The sequence below is a fragment of the Zosterops lateralis genome (assembly GCF_965231275.1).
Source record: "Zosterops lateralis genome assembly, chromosome: 11".
Classification (NCBI taxonomy): domain Eukaryota; kingdom Metazoa; phylum Chordata; class Aves; order Passeriformes; family Zosteropidae; genus Zosterops; species Zosterops lateralis.
The window spans coordinates 4,153,344-4,174,615 of NC_139771.1; the positions used below are offsets into that span (position 1 = coordinate 4,153,344).

Here is a 21,272-nt window from a genome sequence, read left to right on the forward strand (position 1 = left end):
TCAGCCTTCTGATATCCTGAGACAGCCTGGCAAGTGTTTGAGTCAGAGATCCTGACACAAGTGAGCATTTCTGATGGGGTGACTGACTCTGGGGGGGTTATTGCCATTGGGAAATTACTGCTTTTATAGAATGGAGGTAGAGGCAGATTGTCTCTAGTGAGACTTAAAGCTCTGCTCTTTGTTTCTCCCACAGGCCTAGGTTTCTGCACATCCAGAAACAAAGCAGCTGACAACTGTGTCAGACAGAACTCTCCTTGCAGAATGCTTTTTGCTCTTGAGCCCAGCCGTTGAGCTTGTTGAAAACTCCTTCTGCCTTGTGAAAGGATCTCCATTCCCCAGAGTGCTGGACTCTCCATACAGTGACAGATCCCTCATTTCCTGACACAGGCCTCATCCAGAGATGCAGAAATTCAGCTGAGCGTGTGGAAGTGTTCCACTTTCCTCGGGGAACTGCATAAAACATTTTAGTCTGCTCTGCTAAAGTGACCCAATCATCTCAGGACCCAAGACAGAAGAGTTCACAGCTCCAGATTAAAAATACAACTTCTCAACGTGCCAGATCACCCATTTGGCCTAGAAAGAATTGAATTCTATTTTTTTAAATTGGCCTTGAGATACATTTATATAGAATGTGACCAGATAGGATGATAAGCCCAAACCCAGGCCTGTACTGGCACATGGATTTGCAGATATAACAGGACATAACTGTTGTGAACATTTCAAATGTACTTCTGCTCCAGGATCCTGATGCTCCAATAGCAAATCAGCCTTTGTTTCCCACTCCTGCTGAGTGATTGTCCCTGAAGGATCAGTGCACATGTCACAGCACCTGAATTTACAGCCCTTGACACTTGATGGATGCTGCCAGAAACAGTCAAAGCATTGTAATAAAGACAGTGCTTCAGATCAGGGTCCTTAAAAGAATTTCACTGCAACTATTCAGAGATACTGTCAGGCCTCAATAAACATCTGGCACCCACACATTGCTCTGATAGTAATACAGATGCCTAAATTCTACATTTAATTGCAAGACTTTACAGAGAAGGCCAGAGTCACTACTCCAGTTTTGCAGATGGAGAAATTGAAAAACAGGAGGTGAAATGAGCTGCACAAGATTTGACAGGCTGAGTTTGGAGTAGGACTCAGGGTCTTGACAGGTGTGGGAAGAGCTGAGGTCTGTCTCTTGGGAAGGGTGACTCAGCCTAGGGCTGCCTGAAACAGCACTGAGGGAGTCCCTGAAGTGGACAGTCAACATCATGTCAGTGTAAATAATGGCAGGATTAAATCCAAGCTGCTGCTGCTGTTGCTGCTGGTTCCAGTGGTGCAGGTTCCCTTCTGGACCATAGATAGCCAGGGAAGGAAGGGAAGCAAGCCAAGGAAGGGATCTTCTCTGCCAGTCCAGATGGAAGCAGTTGCTGGGCCAGTGGAGGTGAGCGCTCAGGAGGGATGGGAGTGTCCACACAGGGCTCTGCTGTGCCCAGGCTGACCTGGGGCTGCACAGCCGGACATCAGGCAGGACATGCAGCAGCAAACTGAGTCTCTTGGAAGGCTGCAGCAGGTTCAGAGGGTGTTAAATGAGCGTTGAGACATCTGCTCCCTTTCCTCTCTGCCTCTCCACACTCTTACTCCTCAAATGAGTTTTTTCTCCATCCCCTAAACTCCTGAACATCAGCCCTGCTTTCCTACAGACACCTGAGCTCTCTCTGATGAACCAGCACTTGGGTTCCACCTGGAACCTTTTGCTACTCACAGCTCTGTTCACAGACTTGCCTTTCACCCATTGTACATCTCACACTACATTTATCCACCTCAGTAGTTTACCATGTCCTGTACACTCTGTACTTGAATTTGTGAGTCTTCTCTGGCCTGCAGTACCTGCCCTGGCCTGCAGTACCTGCCCTGGTTAAATATAGCAGACGAAATCTAGGGAAGGAGAGAACTGAAAATAGGTCAGTTAAAGTGCACTTGAGCATGGGTTTGGAAATACCATTTCAGTACAGCTGATTTCTGGCCTCCTAGAGCCATGAGTACAAAGTACAGTCAAAGGGGTGGTATTTTGTGTGGTTGTGGATTTTTTTTTTTTTTTTAAATAGTAATTATGTGTTGCTTTGCGTATCTGTCTCTCAGGCCAGTCCAGCGGTCGGCTGGACCACCCTGCTAGCTCTGATACGCCCCAACAGTACCTTTGCGTGGGTCTTGGCTCCGCAGTACCTTTGCCTTGGCTGTCACGGCCGTGGTTTGAAAGAGGGGACACTCGAGGCTCAGGAAGAAGGTTTTATTCGGGAAACACAGAGGCAGTCCCTGGTCCCAGGCCTGTGCCTCAGGAGAGTGACCCCGGGCCTGGTTTGCAAGAGGTTTTTGTTCACCAGAAATCTCAGGGGTGGGCACAAGTTACAAGACCAATGAAAGAAAGCAAGGTGGCTAATGCCAAATGCAGTACACAACATTAACGAATCAGGTAAATTGGGGTGGGGTCCTGGGAGTTCCACCCACTGTCCGACACCTCTCAGCAGGTTTCGGGCCTGGGAGATGATGGGCGGGGAGGGGAGATGCATTGAGATGAGGGAGAAAGACAATGGGATGACTTTTAAAGTTCAGTTATTCAGACTCTGTTTAAAAATTAAATTTTAAGAAATTAGTTCTCAGATTTCTTCTGAGTGTTAGCAGTGTTTGTGTATGAAACAGCTTTATACACAGCCTATTTCTGCAGGAGGACTTAAAAGCTGGATAGTCCTTGGGCTGATGGGAATGTTAAGCAGCATCATGCTGCATTCTTTAGGGGATGGGCTGGTTCCCTGCAGCAGGCTGGTGTTCGGTGGCCCTCTAGGAGTGCCAGTGGCTGGACTGCAGAAGGCAGTGTGCTTTTTCTTGGAAGCTTCAGCCAATCCCTTGTCTGAGCCCTGAGCAGGACAAATCCCCTGAGAGACAGACTATTGGTCTATTCCAGTAGGACAAGTGTTAAATTCCTATATTTATCACTAAAACATTTGCATTTCTATGTATTTCTGTTGCATAGTGGTTCTATATCTTGGAAAATCACATAGTGCTGCTGACCTTTTCATAAAAGGAAAAATTGCTGTTCGTCCCAGGAGGTTGGATGTTCCTATCAGACTCACATCCAAGGGAATGTGCTGGTGCTGTACAGTGTGTTCCTCAGTGTTTTACACAGGGCTCCTTGTGGTACAGAAGCACTGCAAAGCTCTTTGGAGGTTTTAAGGAGCCTGGCTGGAGCCCTGGGTCGTGTCTGTGTTGCCTGAGGGCAGGAGGCCGAGCTGACACTGGCAGAGCCCTGGGAGTGTGAGCTGTGCAGAGGCAGAGCTGCTCCCTGGAGCCACAGAGGCTGAGGCTTCACTTGGCATTCCACATAATCCAGTGCCTGACACATTGAATTTTCTGGGAATTTACGGGTCTTGGGAACTGTATCAAAATGGTGATTTGATTCCTGAGGTGATGCTGTCATAGGGGGGCTTTTTTGCTTTCAGGACCCTGAGGAGCATGGCTGTGTTTGTGCTCACATCTGTGTTTTGGGGGTTACCAGCTGTGTGGTATCTGCTGGGGTGATGTAGAGGCCCTGGAGCCTCTAAGGGAAACTTCTGTCTTGGAAGAATCTACCATAGGCTTCAGAAATGCCCCATTGCCTAGGGTGAGGAAAAAGGGTCCCCCCAGGGTGCTCTGCAGCGCTAGGTTCATCTACCTCGGTTTTGCTTTTCCTGTTGGCCTGTGGGCCTTGCCCACCTCTATTGTTCATGTATATCCCCAGCTGGAGAAGGTTTATCCTTTCCCTGTTTCTCCACTGGCTGTGGCATCACTGATGGTCTGCCCTTATGTCCCCTATAGGTCATTGTCCTTTGCCCCGCCCTTGTACTGGCCCTGTGCCCTCAGACCATTGGTTCCTGACCCCATACTTAACTCTGGTCACTCCTTTGACCTGGGTCTTTCTGTCCCTGGACCCTTCGGTGTGAATCTGCAAAATAAACTTTGCTGGAATTCTACACAGGAGATCCTTCCCATCTTTCTTCACTGAGCTGGCCGTGGTGTGTGTGTGTGTGTGGACTTGTGTGACTGCTGTGTGCCCACCCGAGCAGCTTCTTGAGAAGAGACGCTTTTTGGGGAGAGGTAGCAGCAACCACCATCCATCACCATCATCATCCTGCTGCAGGGTGGCACTGCCCTTCCCCGAGGAGCAGCCGCTTTGGCAGAGCCCTGCAGGTGGAGCTGCGGCCCCAGTTTAGCTGTGTCCACGCTGGAGACACTCCTGCCTCAGCCCTCCTGCTCTGGGCAAGGTGCAGCCCCAGGGAGAGCGAGAACAGCGGTCAGCAGAGTGCTGGAGTATAGGTGCAGCCGTAAATGGGGCTTTAACCTCAGTTCCTGTGCTGGGGAGACAGAAATTCCACAATGGGCTCATGTCGGGAGACTGGAAGGGGACTCAGCTGTGACACAGGAGTGGTGTTCTACCTCCTGTTGTGAATGGAAGGCCCAAAACCCTCCTAGGGCTGGAGGTCAGAGACAGATCCCATTCTTGTTTTGGTGTAATGTCCATATGAGCACCCTGAAGTGCAAGCACTGACCGTGCTTTCAGTCTCCACCTGAGATATGGAGTGAGAGACCTTAGAGAGATAAACATCCTCACAGTGTTCTCTGCTGAGCCTCTGCTCTTGTAGGGCTGGGACTACTTTCCATGGAAGGAACTGGCAGACACAGGGACTGCATTAGGGTGACACAGGGCATCTCTGGGGTCCCACATGACTCTGGGTGTGTGGGTTACTGGCCAGCCCTCAATTCCTCAGTGTAGGGCCATATATCAAAATGGCTTGGAAGGAACTTGACAGCCATCTAGTCCCATTTCCCCATCCAAGTAAGCATCAACTTGCCTTACATCATTCCTGACAAATGTTTGCCCAGCGTGACCCAGAGACTCCCGTTGCTGGTAAGGACTTTACCGTGCAATCTGTCCTGGTGCTTTGTAGTTCTATCTGCTAGAAAGTTTTCTTTTGTCACGGCTCTGCTGTGACTAAAGCTGAGCATTTCTGAGGTGGGGAACAGCTGTCTCTCTCCTTAGAGCACCTTCCATGTGGTGGTCTGTTCCCATATTTCCTCACAGTCTTCATTTCTGGGGCAAAGAACTCCAGCACTTCTTTCTGTCGGCTGCTTGCACATCCTTTCCTCCCTGCTTGTGAAATGTAAGGAGGACCTTACAGTGTATGCTTCAGACTTGTTAGGGGTGATACTTGTGCCTCTGGTGAGTGGGATAATAAAGCTGCTAGAGCTCACCCTGTTACAGAGCAGTCATTTCTCAAGTGAAGAGCAAGCCAAAACTTGCATTAAATGTTTGTTTGTTTGTTTGTTTTGTTTGAGTGGGGTTTTCTGTTTGTGAGTTTCGGGGGTTTTTTTGTGTGGGTGGTTTTTGTATTTGGGTTTGTTTGTTTTTGTCTGGGACAGTTACCTGAAACTGTATTTAAGTTTTAATAAACTGCAGTCCTGAGGAACAAATACAAAGGCTTCTTTCTCACATTCAAGAAGATAATGAGGTACCAAGAGAGACTTATTCCAGTTTCCAGGCTATTTCCTCTTCCATAGATGTTTTGAGATGCTATGAGTTCCGTGTCAGAAGTTTCAGCTGTTTTTCTGTGGAGGGTCATCTCACATGTTCTTTTCTTTGGCAGCTGCTGGCAAATCTCAGTGTGGTGTCTTCAGTCTCTGGTGAGCACAGAGGGCACTTTGATGAAATTCATCTCATCTGCTGCTTGGTGACAGGACTCAGCATCCTGCTGCAGTGTGATGAACCAGATTGGCTTTGCTGTTTTCCAGTGCAAACCTGAGGATGTGGGAGTGAGCAGAGCACCAGCAGCCACTTCTCTGCAGCAAGTGCCTCTCTGAGCCTGATGAGAGCATGGCAGGGGCTGCTGCAGAGGGCTGGGAAGGTGCACCCTATGCACAGCAGCTGATGCTGCTCTGACAGTGCTCAAGGGTCATGTGCTGTGCTGCACACAGGTGCAGACAAGTGCTGCCACGTATTGTGGTCTCTGTGGTTTGTCTCCTTAGTGTGGTTGATGTCAGAACTGTAGTTTTGTTTAAGCAGGAACTTCTAGCTCTAGAGATCTGCTTCATCTGCTCCCTTCACCAGCATACCTGAATGGTCACCCTTCAGGGTTTTGTGTGCTCATCTCAGCATTTTGGGCAGAGTGGGCATTGGTGTGATTTCCGTGGCAGCTGCCCTGTCAGCATTACAGAGATAACCATGAACAAGGTTACTCCAGGGTGGAAGGCCTTAGAACCACTGCACGTGAACAAAAAACTGCTGCCTGGGGAGGAAGGGGCCTTGACCCCATTCGATGTTTGCTCTGGGTTCAGCTTGCTTCAAAGGTCTACATAAGTAGTTTCACACTTCATCCTTTCTTTTGTGACAGCTGGGATGTTCTGAGATCATTGTGTCCATGGCAGGGATCAGGTCCTGGGCTGAAATTTGCAACATGGCAAAGAAGAGTTTGCTATTCAAATATCCAGTGGCAACAGTTGTGGTGAGAAACTGAGGCACAACAAAAGAAGAGCCATGGCAGAGTCACAGCAAGAACTCAAATGCTCTTAGTGGCAGTTTTGGCAAACCCAACTGTATCTGTATTTGTTCCTCCCTTTACTGGTTCTTTAAATAGTGCCCATCCCAGCTGTTCCTGGATGGTGGTGCCTCGAGAGCAGAAAGCAGTGATTGTTTCCTGAGAAATGTTGGATTTTGAGGGCCATGGTGTTGGGATGTGACTGGAAGGTAACTCTCACAAGTGTGTTACTGGCACAGCCATTGCTAAATGGCTGGAGGCACACACATTGCAGATTGTATGGAGGATGGGAGAGGTGAAGAAACCATGTCATGAAGCTCATCTAGGGAAGAGAAGATTCTTGGGAAAGGGTGTGTTAAAATGAAGCTGAGGTTTTAGGAGGGAAGGCCTGTGCTACCACATTCTTGCTTTGCCACTCTGAAATCATAAGTACAAATGTGGGACTGAGTCTCTGTAAGGTGCCAGTTGTATATAGGAGACAAACTGAGCATTTCTACTCAATGCCTGCCCTTCAGCAAATGTGTGGAGCCCCTTCTGCAGTGTGGATGGATTCCTGGTGGACCACAGGAGCAAGCAGCAGTGGACAGAGCACAGCACTCTTGTTCATCAAGAGCAGAGCACTCTCAGTGTGTGACAAAGATGCCACTGGCCTGAGTTTCTATAAACACAATTTCTATGGAGGTTGCCAGGCTGGGTGTGAGTATAGGGGAGGTAGAACTCTGCTTCTCAAGGCATGTCCTCAGCAGTGGGAGATTTTTGATTCCCACTTTATGCCAGCTGCTCCTTGTATTTCCAGCTCCTTGGCTGCTGCCTCTTCTGTTCTTGGTGGCCAGCTTGTCTCCCATGTTTTGTACATACCCAGCAGCATGCTCACAGTGGGACACCTCCATCAGCTTGGGAGCACAGAGCCTGTGGCCATGGGGTCCTTCCCTTGGCAGCCTGAGCTGCTGCAGGAGCTGCAGTGTCCAGCAGTGCTGGTGGGAGAGTGGCTTCTGCCATCGACTCTGTTCTTACTGGAATACTCATGTGAGACTGTCTGGAATGTGAACACAGTTGCTTGAGTTGTTGAAAAATGCTTGAATTATTATAAAATTCCTGGCCTGGCATGTGGCTGATGATTAATTACTTTGGTTTGCGTAGTACTTTGATGTTCTAGATGTAAACCCAAAGCAAGCTGTTACAACTCTGTTGACCTCAGTGGAGTCATCCCAGTCATTCCAGTTGGCACACCTGGTGCTGTGTGGTATTTGTATTCTGTGAAACCAGCATCCAGGCATTGATTTAAGTCTTTCCAGGGACTGGAGGCTGTTACGCTGTTAATCTTTTTTCCTCTCCTGTATTGATTGCTGTGCCACTTACCAGCAGTGACCTTCTCACCACACCTTTTGCCTTTGAGCTTGCTGCCTCTCTGGAATCCTTCTCTGAGCCTTTGCAGTTTGTGGTGTGTTTGTATTGCCACAGTACTTAGAAACTGCTCACAGGTTTCTCTTTTAAGTTTTCCCTTCTCTACTCCCCCGCCAGTATCTTGTTGTGTAACTCTCCCCCAGCCAATGTTGTTGGCTTGCATAGATAAGTTTCTTGATGCTGGATAATTTGGAGTAACCTTGTGACAGAAAAATCCCCCTCTAAAATATGTTTGAGTCTTGCATTGTCCTTCAGTGATTTGGCAGCTGGTGGGCTTTGCTGGGTGGAGTCCTGGTGCTGACTTGTGCTCTCTGCTTGAGAAGAGCAGATTGAGCTCATTCTTCATTCAAACAAGGCTTCTTCATTTCGTGTGGATGGGCAGCAGGCACTCAGGCTGAAAGTAGATTTTGTACTTTAACTTCCAGGTCAGTGGAGTTTTTGTCCTGTTTGTGTTAGCAGACAGTGGCCCTTTGTTCAGCAGCATGACTTTTTCCACCTCAGCAACACACACACACACGTGATGCAGGTCCTGAGTTGTGCAATAAACCCCAGCAAATATATTGTCTGTTCCACTTCAGGGCTTGATTGTGTGCCCTATTGACCAGCAATAAAGCCAACAGTATGGACGTAGTTACTTACTCATTTATTTTGGCTTTTCCATCTGCTATTGCCTGTGTGGGGAAGAAAAAGACCATAAGTACTTTGAGTGAAAATTTTGTCTTTAGAGAGGTGATCTTGATAACTTGTGCAAGCTGGATAATTTAATAGGATTAGTTAAGTATTAAATTAAGTATTTAATTTAGTAATTATGTAATTTTGTTGCTAAGAAGGGACAGGGTAAAGTCAGGGTAGTAAGGAGCACAAAAAAAAAAAAAAAGATGAATGTCCTGTAGCCTGTTGGAGTCCTGATGACAAAACAACTGCTTGGAATCCCGTCTTTGCAGGGGTTGGTGCTTGCTGGCACCTTCCTCTGCAGAGGCTGGAAAGGCAGGAGGAGAGGCCCATCCCTCTCTGATGCTGAGCCTTTTCTGAGCCCCTCTGGAAGCTGTGAGCACTTACTAGTAGAGCCACGAGCATTCGCATGTGGATGGGGTGGTACATCCCACACAGAGCACAACACTTCTCCCTGTCCAGGTGTGACCTGCTGCTCTCTGCAGCCCCTGGGCAGAGGGGTGAAGGGAGCCCCTGTTCCCTTCCTTCTCCAGTCTGGCAGTGCCTCACTGCTCCAGCAAGGCTCTGCTCAGCTTGGGGCCAGCTGTGCCTGCCCTGCCATAACCTCCCTGTTTGTGCTGTGAATCCCTGCAGAATTCCCTCCATCCAGATCCTCTTGGACTTTGTTCCCAGCAGAAAATCCTGCTCGGGCTTCTTGGAATTAAGACACATTAGTCTATCTCAGAATTGCTGTTTCCTGGGAAGTTCTGATGCTGTAAAGATTGTTTGGCTTTTTTTTCTCTTTTCCTTGTAATCTGAGTGAAATAATGTTTAAAATTATGAGGACATCGTGTCCCAGATTTTGAGTTTTAGAAGTGTTTTGCTCTGGGATTTCTGAAATCTTGTTTTGAGTTATATCCATTTTAAGTTGTTGTACTGCTTATGCTTCCTGTTGATTTGCTAAGTAAAGCCTGGTAGCAGGTCACAGTACGTGTATTATATTTTAAAAAACTGTGGTTAGTTACTTTTTTTTTAATCAATAAGAACAGCAGCTGCTTAATATGATTGAAACATCTCATTTCCTAGAACAAGAACTGCCTTGTTTGCAATGTAATGAGAATTTGGCGCTGTCATTACAACACCCAGCAATGGCTTAATCTAGAACACTGGGTAACATTTTATTATGGAGTAGGGAGCAATTCATCTTAATGATCTGAAAAGTAATAAAATACTTCACTGTTTTTATCATGTTAGGACAAGGTAATAATGATGCATGGGGGATAAAGACCTCTTAAGATAAAATTTGGAAATTATGGAATGGAGATTCTGAGCTGACAGAAGCAAGGCTGTTCCAAGGAGCTTTGGCAGGAACTTTTATCAATGTTCTTAAAAAAAAAAAAAAAAAAAAAGGTTTGTTCTTATAAGAAGTTCTTCCCAAGAAGTTGTTTTGCTGAGCTTTTCCTGCTGTCCTATCCCAGCAAAGACCTCTTCATTGCACTCCTGAGCACTGTCAGTAGAGAAGTCTTGAATGTTCTCACTTAAACCCAAGACTCCATAGTCAAAGTCCTGAAAATCCCCTCACTGCACCAGCTGCCCTCCCCTGGCTCTGCACTGCTTGTGGCCCATCATGTCAGCTGTGAGGGAATTCAGGTAATCTCCTTCTCCCAAGGCAGGAATGTGCTGCTCAGCTGCTGTCCCTCCTCACAGGGGACTGGACAGCCTCCTCTCCCTGCTGGACTTCTCCATGGAGCCTCCTCCACCTGCAGGAAATGCCAGATGTCATCATGCCTGTTTGCTTCTCCAAAGTGCTGCCCAAACATTCAGCACAAGTAAGTTCCATAGAACCCCAGGATGTGCTGATCAGGGAAGATGGCTTGCATGATTGGGAGGCCACAAAATTAATGGAGGCAGAACTTCCTTTCCTGTCCTGCTTTACATTGAAATGGGATGTCTGGTGGGTGGGCCTTGGCTTCTCTTCTGGAGGAAAGTGTTCCTGTGGTTACCTTGCAGCCTTTGTCACTGCAGACACTGCTGGGAGCCCATGGTTTGGGGACGCAAATTCCAGTGTGGATCCCAGCACAGGTGAAGGATGTGTCAGTCTTAAATTAAATTCATGCAGCTATTATACTGTGTAGTTAAAAGAAAAGGAACTGGTACTGCAGAAACAGCTCATTTGTTAAAAACAAATATGTTCAGTTTGGGAGTAGCATCCACAGTGGAGGAGCAGATCTGGGCTGTGGAAGAATTTATTTCTAGGCTAAGATCTGGGTCTAGCTATGTCCAAATTGATTCTTTAAGCATGTATGAGAATGCCTTTGCTTGTTCTTAAGTGGTGTTTCATATGTTACTGTTCCCAGTCTGGGTTTATACTGAAAGTGGATCTTGGAAAGGCAAGGCAAAGACTGAGATGTGAGAGACAGCACAGCTTTGTAATATTAAAAACTGCAGGGAAACTGCAGTGAAATGCAGGCAGCAGGGGGTTTGCCCATAAGTAGGGAACAGATGTTTTCATTAGCAGGGGAGCCTGAGGGAAACTGAGCCCTGTTAGGAGAAGGATGTTCCCATTGTTCATGGCAGCAAAGAGGGTTCAGTGGATGTATGTGTTCAGCTGCCTTTTAGAACTTGCAGAGTCCAGGTAAGGGCTGTGAACTTCTGAGTAGGACAGGTCTGAGATTTGAGGGTCTGATGGAGACTGCTTCTGTCACCACTGCCTGAGCCAGAGAAGCTCCAGATTTCAAATGAATGTGTGGTGAAGAGTTGGGGCTCACATGGCTGTAGGATGGTTTCAGGGACACAGCTCTGCTGCAAACAGGGAGTTCAAACAGAGCTGCAGAGTGTGCCAAGAACTCTGCATGGAGTTCAGTCTCAAAAAATGGGCAGGTGCAGAACAGGGCTGGGAGGAGGAATGAGGGACAGAAGGTCTGGCAGATGAGGGAGAACCAAAAGAGAAGAATTTGTTTTGCCTACAAACCAAAGCCTGGGAAAGAATGGGATGTGTCTCTCTAAACACTGAGTTGCCAAATAAGTATTAGAGGGGAAGAAAAGTCCTTTGTAATAAAGATCAATGCTGGCACAAGGACAAAGTGGTACAAATTTGCTATTAATAAACTTAGCCTGGAAATTAGATTTTCAACCACCGTAGTGAGATTCTGGAGCAGTGTCTCAAAGGGAGAAATGGAAACCAAGGGAGCTTTGTAAAGGAGCCTGAGGAGCCTGCAGTAGCAAGTTTTCTCTGACACAGTCTCATTTCATTTCATTTCATGCCTGCAGATGCCTCAGACAGCCTGACCCAGCAGTCCAGACAGGAGGGTGACTTGCAGGAGCAGGTGAAGCAGCTGTAATCAGGAATCAATAGCCAAGGTACAAATCAGCTGCAGGAGAGTTTCAGAGATCTCTGCAGACACCCAGTTTTGACTGTATCTAGTGGTTGGATTCTATGAGTCCTACATCTGTAGTCTGCAGGGAGAAGGGATTTTCTTTCACTTTTCTTTTTCTGCAGTAATTGAAAAATGGAGTTAGAGAGTTATTATTCTATAGAGACAAAAGTTTTCTCCTCAGTTGTCCAAACAATGCCTGTTCAGCTATGACAAGAATATCTTTGTTCTAAGCTGTCGTAGGATGTTTGCCTTAGCAACACAGAGGCATTTGGAGAAGCTGCCTACGTACAGCCTTCTCTCTCTTGGCAAATAGAAGAGGGGAATACAACAAATGCTCCTCACTGAGAAGTTGAAAGCTTTGAGAAATCATAATTAAGATGAATATATCTCCTTCTGATACTTCCTCCAAATTCTTTTGTACTTTTTGTCAATTTAACATAGAGAATAATCTGTATAGGGGATAGTCAACACAAATTTCTGTATTTCTTTCCATGTTTTTTCCTTCCTCTGCCACTCCATTCTTTCTCTTCTTTCCCTCACATCTTAAATGAAATCAAGGAAGGTGCTTGTGTTGTATTGGTTTCATGCCCTTTATTTGTAATTCTCTTAGTTAATGTAAGAAACATTTGCCCATTAAGGGGTTATTTTTATTATATTAGTTCTGGCAAACAGCAGTAACAGAAACAAAGGGCTCAGATCTCATTTGCCTTCCCTTTTTACTACTGTTTACTCCAAACCAGAGCAGTGGATGTAATCAACTGTAGTGGACGTGAGAGAAGACTGAAAGAATTCTGAAAAATTAGCAATTGTAAATTTGGAGTTTTGCCCTGAGTACACACTCAGTTTTGAAACTTTCATGAGTTTGCAGGTGTTTGACCTGAGAACAGTGGATCCTCAAGAGTTTGTGTATTTCTGTAAATCATATTGAGAATCCCTCAGCTGTGGGCATTCCAGAGTGGCAGTGCCCTCAGAATAGTGGAAGATGTTTGAAAAATGTTTTCCATGTCTCTTTATGTTGTGTCACTGCCACATGTCTCTGCTGCCTGTAGGACTGAGCCACAAAATCTTGTTTCACCTGGTTTACACAACCACAGGGCTGCCCTGCAGGCCTGGAAGTTTGTGAAAGCCACCAGTGGGTGTCAGACCCCACACTCAGCTGGATGGAGAGGCAGCCGTGGAGCAGCCCAGGCAGACTTCTCCAGCAAGAGAGGGAAGGTGAATGGTGTTTGCTGCTTTGTACCCATAACTGGGTTGAAAGAAATTTCAAGGTGGTTTTTCCCAATTAAAGGGTCCTTTTACCACAGTTCCTGCTTATCCTATCAGAATGATCTGCTCAGCTCCTCCCTTAAGCTGAGTTTCATTTATTGCACTAGTGCCAGGGATGAGGGTCGTTGCAATGAACCTGTCCAATTCTGGTTGTATCAGCCTCAGTTGGACAGTAATCAATGCAGGGTGGAGTACATGAATGATCAAAGGTGTGTTCATAAATCCCTTTGAAGGAACTCAGAACAGTTTCTTCAGTCAAAACAAACTGAGTTTGGAGTGTTGTTGCTCAAGATAAATTGAAAAACACAGCTACTGTTGCTCTGTAATCTCAACGCTCCTACTAATGATTGTTGAGATGTTCCCATTAAAGGGATAAAATCCCTGCACTGAATAATGAAAGGTCTTTATCCTAGAAGTTGTATCCCCCATTTGTGTCTCAGTTAGGACATCAGTGCAGCTCTGGTGCAAAGGACACCCCATCTCCTGTCCTGTCCTCCCACCAGCTGTTCCTGTCCCCACACTCAGTTTGGCAGCTGGGGTTGTTCTTTGTGCCAGTGCAGTTGGTCAGTTGTACTTAGATGGTTTTTTCCTGCTCTGAAGGAAAGGCGAGGAGCTAAAACAAGGTCTGCCATTATCCATAAGGCATTAGGAGCCTGGTGCTACTTCTGCACTGCAGAGTTCCAACCCCCAATGGATTGGACCTTGCCACTTTCTCTGAAAGACAGGCCAGCCCTGGGGATTTGTAAACACCCTTCCACAGAGCAGATGGGGAGTGTGGCAGGAGGGAACTTGGCACAGCTCTGTGGCTTGGTTCAGATTCAAGTGATGTGAGCCTGTTCTTGAAATATGTCAGTTATAACCAGTGCCACGTCATCAAATTTTGTACCACTTCATTGTAAAAATATCTGAGGGGGTGAACCTTGGTCTTTGGATGTGGAGAGTCTCCCATGCTAAGTTCAGTCACTGCTTGCAGTCTCAGTGTGAGGATGCAGCAGATAAAAAGGAGGAGCAGATGGATGAGAAGATGGATTAATGAAATGAGGAAGAAGGCAGCAGGAAGTGGAGATTACCCCCATCTTCCTTTTTCCTGGCTATGCCTGGGCTTCTACAGTCTTGGTAATACAGAGCTCAGTGCTCAGCTGGGAAGTATGGCCCAGTTCCTGAGGAGGAGGTAGATTTTAATGTCTATTTCTCTGTCTAGGATTATGGATACTGTCTTTCCCAGATTATGGAGACTTGTAATAAACAGGGACTTGGTGATGATCTCAACCTGTGGCTCCCCTGCAGGTTGTGAGGACCCTCCTTTCTTATCCTTTTTACCTGAGTGCTCTGATTTCATCTTAGACTTCTTCATTTCACAGGGGTGACTGCTGCTGGCTGTGACTGCCCCTGTGGTTCAGCTGGAACCTGGACGGTTGTAATGCCTGTGGGTTCCATTGCTGCACCATCAGACTCTGCCTTTTCGGGGCAGGGGGAGGGTTTCCCACCAGCTGGGGAAATGTACTCCTTTAGCAACTCATGTATCTCCTTCACCAGAAGCTCCATCCAATCTGGGTGGTTTATTTTTGAGATGGGCTGTGAGGCAGGGTCAGGCTCTAGCGCAGCATCCCTGTTCTCAGGGGTAGGTATCAGGGTGATTATCCAAGTCAATCTCCCCTTATCTCTGAATCCTAAATAGAACAGGCCTATCAGCAACACCAGCTACCATATGCTACCATTTGCATGTAGAGAAGATTTGACCCCCTTGAAAACTGGTGGGGTGGACCCAAAGAGCTTCATGAAGGGCTGGGAGAAAACTCCCCACAGTGTCGTTTCCTCACAGTAGGTAGCATTATTAAAATAACTCCAAAAACATACACTAAGTCTTTGATAATCATGTATCCATATGCCTGCCTTCCAGAGGAAGTTAAAAATCCAATAATTCCTCACCTTATTAACCGATAAAGCAAAGTGGATAACAGCCACAGTGGCCTCAGTTATAAGACTCGTGTTTAGATAAGGGCCTGCAAATGGGAGAAATACAGCCACAACCACATGCCATCTGAACCAGGGTAAGCTAGACCACATGGTGCCGCCTAATGAGGCTTCTGTATCCAGCACACAAAAAATTAGGTCACTAAAGAACTGTTATTCTTTTTTCAGTCTTTTTGTCTTGATGCCCTTGGGCCCCACATTGGGCACCAAAATCTGTTTTAGTTTGGAAAGGTAGATGTCTGTTAGGGAAGGCAGGAGCCTCCCTTGAAATGGAGAATGTAAACCCTCTCCCTCTGAATTATTATAATTTTGAAATTAAGGGACTCTCAGGCAAAGATATGGGAATAACAGGATTAGGAATAACAGTTTTTTACTAGGAAAATTTTAAAAAAATGCAGTACTACAAAAAACCCACTGACAGTCAGAATGCAACCTGACACCTTGTGTCTAATTAAATGGTGGCTGCAGTCTTCCTGCAGTGACAGATGTGGTTCTGTTGAAGCAATGATCCTGTAGAAGGGTGTAATTTTCTTCTGATGGTGGTGAGATGGGTCCAGTGTTCCTCTGGGAATCCAGTGCAAACAGGCTGCCTCTGGTGTGTTAAATCTCAGATTTTGTCCAGGTAGGAATGCTGGGCTCCTCCCCGCTGGCTGGAGCATCTCCCAACGGGATGATGGAATTTTATCAGTCATGCAGTGAGACTCAATGGCCCATTAACAACAGAGATCCCCTGAAGGGAGGATGGGTTGTGCCCCACCTGGTTTTAACAGCTTCTAATAGAATACATACTTTTGGTTACATTTTGCATTGAACCTAAGACAGATACTGACACTTCCTTTGTACATCTGACTGCAAGGGAGTCCGGGCAGCAGTCAGCAAGATGCAGGGGTGGGATTCAAATGTAGCTGAACAATCAGGAAGGACAAGAAGGAAGGGATGTTTTATGATGCTGCGATCTGTATTCAAGGCAGTGGTGCCAGACCTTGGAGAGGAAATCTGCTTGAGGAAGCGAACTAACATGATGTAATACCCTAAAAAGAACTGTACAAATCAGTAACCACTCCAGCCTCAGTGCTGTGCCTTTTGTTGTGGCTCGTCTGTGCTGCTCCTGACCAGGAGAAGCATTGCAGTCCCTGCAGGCATTTGCCTTTCATTTCACTGGCTCAGAGTAAGGGATATCACACAGAGACAGGCCATCATCTGGTAAAAGTTAAGTTCAGCTGCAAATGTCATGGAAGATCACAGTGATATTTGTGTGAGGTGGTTCTAGCGTGTTCCTATGAAGGTGTAGTGCTTCTTGCTTTACCCATTTTCTGAGGGCTTTACACCTTCACAGTTCCCTTTGACACCTGGTGAAGCAGCTGCAGCACAACCCCTCAGAGTGACCTGTCACACAGCCTTGATCTGCAGCACACCTGTAATTTTCCACCTCCAAACCGATACTGCTGGCAGGGCTTCATGTGGGTGACTCCTGCCAAGTGTCTCAGGCTCTGCCTGGTGCCTGCCCAGCTCTGATAAAATCTCTGCCAAACGGTTTGGAGGATCCCTTGCTCTGATCATAGCAGCTCATGTGGGTGTTGTCTCCACACCCCTGGCTCTACTGGCAGGCATATCACTTGAAGCTGACAGCTCACATCAGGCTCCTGGGCTTTTCAGTGACTTCACCTGAAGGAGAGAAATCTAAGAGCTGCATCTATGATGTAGCACACAGTGTCATAGGTTGTGGAGCATCAAAGAGTTTGGTGGCTTTTTTCATTCTCTTTTAAGTGACAACAGAAATAATGACCAGATTATTTGGGTTTTGGTTTATTTGTTTTTGCCAGTGTTCTGTGCAGAGCTTGGCCCATATCAGGGATGATTGACCTCTGTATGAAGTATTTCATGACTGATGTGATGAGTGGGGACACCTGTGACCAGTGGCCTTTTCCTGGGTGGTGAGGGCTGTTAAATGCTTGCCCGTGGTGCAGGCGTTATTCAGGTTCTGGGAGTAAATCAGGAGTTGGTCTCCTGCAGAGCATGCTTGGCACAGCTTGGGTACAAGGTCTGGTCTGCAGAAGTGCTCCTTCATATCTCTCTGGCAGAGTAAAGATGTCTCAAAGCAGGTACTGATTAATTTTTCACCTGTTTGACCTTTCCTCCCTGACAGAGTGGTAGAGAGACAGAGCTCTGCTCAGCACAGAGTGGGGATGAGGCTGCAGCAGTTTGCAGCAAAATGGTGCCGTATTGACTTTTTGTTGATTCATTCCAAATATTTATTTCTCAATAGCACTGTTTGTTGCTGTGTGAGCAGCGAAAGAAGAAGTGGAGAATTGTGCTTAATATTAATTTTTAGTGGTGCAGTTAATTGTAGCATTCTCTGAAAAGTGAATATATCCCCTTTCCTAATGTTCCTTCCCCCATTAACCTAAGCATAGGTGAAAGCTTTGACTTTCCAAGATAACTGTATCAGCACAGGGTTGTTACTGTTTTATCTCTCAGTACCAGGTGTAGTGAAAGGAAACAAATCCAGCCCTACCTGTGTGCATGAAACATAAGGGTTGGTCAGAAGAGAACAAGGAAGTGGGACAGGAGCTCTTTGGTTTCCCCAAAGATGTTTCCCATTATGCCAGGCATTCTCACTCCTCCTCTAAGTTCCCCCTGCGTGGAAGGGAGCCTTACAGAGCATGGGATTTCAGTGCCTTTCTCCTGGATTGAGGGTCAGGGTGCTGATATGGAAAAACTTACCCACAAAGACACCTTTTTACTCTGGGCATCAGCACAGAATTCTCTGATGACTGTCAACAGTGAGTCATTGCTGGAGACCACTGTGACCTCCACCACCAGGCATGGCCAGTGAGGGGAAGGGCAGGTGCCTTGTGGGTTTGTGGTGAAAGTGGCCCTTCACCCCTTACAGAGTGACAGCACTGTAAGGACGTGGCACGGGTGAGGTGTCAGACAGCCAAACTGACCTCAGTGGTGGCTGCCTGCTAAAGCCAGGCCGTCACCAGAGTCTCAGAGATGAGGGGGGCTGTTTTTGAAGGCTTTTGGAAAGACTTTTCTCTGGTAAGAGGGGCTAAGTGAGACCCAAAGGACAGAAGCCTCCCTGAGTACCACTGTTCCTCTTCATTTGTAGCCAGAAGAACATTTAGATGTCTTCATAGAGATGAGTATTGCCACAGTTGCCCAGCTCTGGTCTTTCCTCTGCAAGGCATTGACTGTGGGACCCTACACCACAATCACTGAAAATGAAGCCAGCACTGAGTAAGAGCTGCTGGTTAAGCACTGAGTCATGGAGCAACTAATGTGGCAGCAGTTTCTCAGAACTCCTCCTGCCTTAAGTGGTAGCAAAGAGGAATTCTGCCTGTGGTTGTAACTGTGCCAGGAATTCCTAGATTTGTGCTGCTCTAGTGCACAGGCAGCAGGAACAGCCAGCACAGGTGTTGGTGTCATCTGTCATCAGTCCTGGAGTTAAGGGCAGAGCTGCAAAGGGGCTGTTTCATACCTCTAGGAAGTTGTGCCTTTAGTGTTGTGTGCTTTTCTACTCCTTGGTGGGCCTAACAGCAGCCTGCTGGAGGTGTCCTGTGCACTTGGTTTTGTCTTTGTCTTTGCACAGGGTGATTCAGTGAAGGTGCCAGGAAGGAACAGTTTGACCAAACACTTCATCAGAGACTGAGATCAATATTTTTTTGTTGGGTGGCAGAAGACACCCATGGTCCTAGGAGTTCAAAGCTTTTCAGGAAATGCTGTTGTTTACGTGGTCCTTTTCCATTCTTGCTTTTTCCTCTTGCCTCCACCTAGAAAGGTTTTATGCCAAAAGAGACCCAAGAAAATATTTCTACTCCTTTCACTGATGATCTCTTCCCTTGCTTTTCCTTTTGTTTTTGCCTCAGTCCCCCTCAGGCAGTGGGGCCTCAATCCTCAGCTGTCAGCCTGCCTCAGGATCAGCACTGTGCAGAATTCAGGCTCTTGCTTTGTCCCTCTCTGCAGTTTTCCAGCCATAATCTTTTAATTCTCTTCCTTCACACCCGTTTTTGGAGCACACTTCTAAGGTCCAAGTCCAGCAGCAGTGAGAGCAGTGGGAGGATGCTCTGCCTGCCAAGGAGAGCAGCAATGTCCTCACCCAGTGCTGGGGGTGAAGGTGCACGTTGTCCCTTGTGCCACATTGACTCAGAGACAACGAGAGCCCAGGGTTGTGCATCCTGAGGAGATAAACCTGTGGTGGTCGGTTACACAAATCAGCAGGTGCAGCTTCTCAGAGTGGAAGGATTGATGTGCTGTGTGGACTTCCAAGAAACCATTAAATAGTGTTTTAACAGAGCCAGCACATCTGGGAGCAAAGAATTTCAGAGCTGGATTGGAAGCTGGTAGTGGCTGCATGACTGTGACCTTGTTAAAGGTAAACCTAAGTGAAGACTCTCCCAGTTAATACCATAACATGTAACTTAAGCAAAGTTAAAAGACTTCTTGAGTTAAACTTGGCAAGTGTTGTGTAAGAAAACAATATTAGAGTTAAGTATTCTTTAAAAACAGTTCAAAATATGAATTGCCATCAGGAAAGAATTATCTTCATAAAAGCTGATCATTGTTCCATAGTGAAGACAGCATTAGGAACATAAAAGTGAAAGCAATGTGGAAGAGGAGGGTGAGCTGAGCACAGTTAATATAAATTAGAAATGAAGTGCAGAAAACTAGAAATGAAAATGTAAAATTATCCTTGACTCCTATCTTCAAGGGTGCTAAAGAATTGAAACATTCTGTTTGAATCAGAAAAAGGAATTGTATAAGGTCTCTTTGAAATGGAAATGCTGTAATTATTAATGATGATGAAAATAAGTAGAAGCATTTAGTAAGTATTTCTGATCTGTGTTTGGATGGCAGCAGAATAATACACTAGACTCACAGGAGGACAATGAATTAATTTCTCAATTATTAGGCACCAGGAAAAGAAAAGTATTATAAAATAATAACTAGCAATAAGCATTTTAGAAAGTACATGTTCAGATAACATGCAGGCAAGAGGCCCAGTAGAGGTGTTGAGAGGAGAGGTGGTGTGCATATGGCAGTTCTTAACGGTGGGGAAATCCAGGATGCTGGGGTTTTAATGTGCCAAAAGGAAAACTGGATTAGTCAAAGCAAAACAATCATGTGGGGATTTCAGAGTGAGGGGCTCCTTCCCTGTGTGGCTCTTTCCCTCTTTCTCTGTGAGCTTAGGGAGGAGCTCTGAGGGAGATGATCCCTTTGTATAGTTGCTGGATTTACTGCCTGTCATGACTTACAGGACTGAATGACAAGTCAGCTTCTTTAGGAGCAGGTTGTTTGGAGACATGGATTCAATAAATAAAATTTTAAAAGGCTTTGGATCAAGAAAAGCCCCAAAGTGCTGCTGACCTGAGGGAGAAGTGGGTTGGCTGAGGTTCCAGGCCACCAGTCCCCAAAGAAATGTGGATTTTGGATTCACTGGTAGTGGGAGTGGTCCCATGCAGTTTATTCCTGGATATTCTGTCCACCAGGGAGTTAAGCTCCTGCTTACAAAGAAATTAATTTCCTGTGGAAATGTTCTGAATGATGATGCAGATGCTGAAATCAGTAGTTCCTCCTCTGATGTGTGAGGAGTCTGTACAGCTTGGATCCTCCCTCTGAAGAAAAGCTCTGCTTGCAGGTGAGCTTTTGGGGTTGCCATGGACTGTCCAGCTGCAGGGCTTGGATGCTCTGTGGAGCAGCCTGTGGAATGAGGGAGTTTTCCCACCTTTGTACTTACTCCAGGACAGGATTTCCAAGATGAACTCCAGGAAGGCTCTGTGTGCTGGCTGTGTCTCCACTGAGGTTTCCCTGCTATGGGCTGGAGGCCTGGATGAGATCTGGCAGCCCAGACTGCTCCTGCATAGCAAACTGGAGCATAAAAGGGTGAAATGCTGCCCAAAGAAGCTTCAAAGATACAAGACAGATGTGTCCGGGTGCTGGTTTAAGGCCACTGAGCTCCTCACTGCAAAAGGGTGGAGCAGGAGAGGGAAACCTCATCAAAGGAACAGCCTTTGCCCGCTTCTCTCCCTTGCCAAGAAGGCAAGGCTAA

General features: G+C 46.5%; 1 protein-coding gene across 5 annotated transcripts in view; it reads left to right on the plus strand.

Annotated features, from left to right (window-relative positions):
• The window catches only part of HEMK1 (HemK methyltransferase 1, mitochondrial release factors N(5)-glutamine), a 91,549-nt gene that overhangs the window by 25,560 nt on the left and 44,717 nt on the right, over positions 1-21,272 (plus strand). For 2 of the 5 annotated variants that reach the window (XM_083869328.1, XM_083869329.1), the window contains exon 12: positions 194-5,757. In XM_083869328.1, coding sequence (XP_083725454.1) covers positions 194-230 — 37 coding nt within the window. In that variant the 3' untranslated portion in view covers positions 231-5,757. Of the gene's footprint in view, positions 1-193; positions 5,760-21,272 lie in introns of those variants that run through there. The other 3 variants (XR_014590875.1, XM_083869331.1, XM_083869330.1) reach the window with 3 other exon arrangements.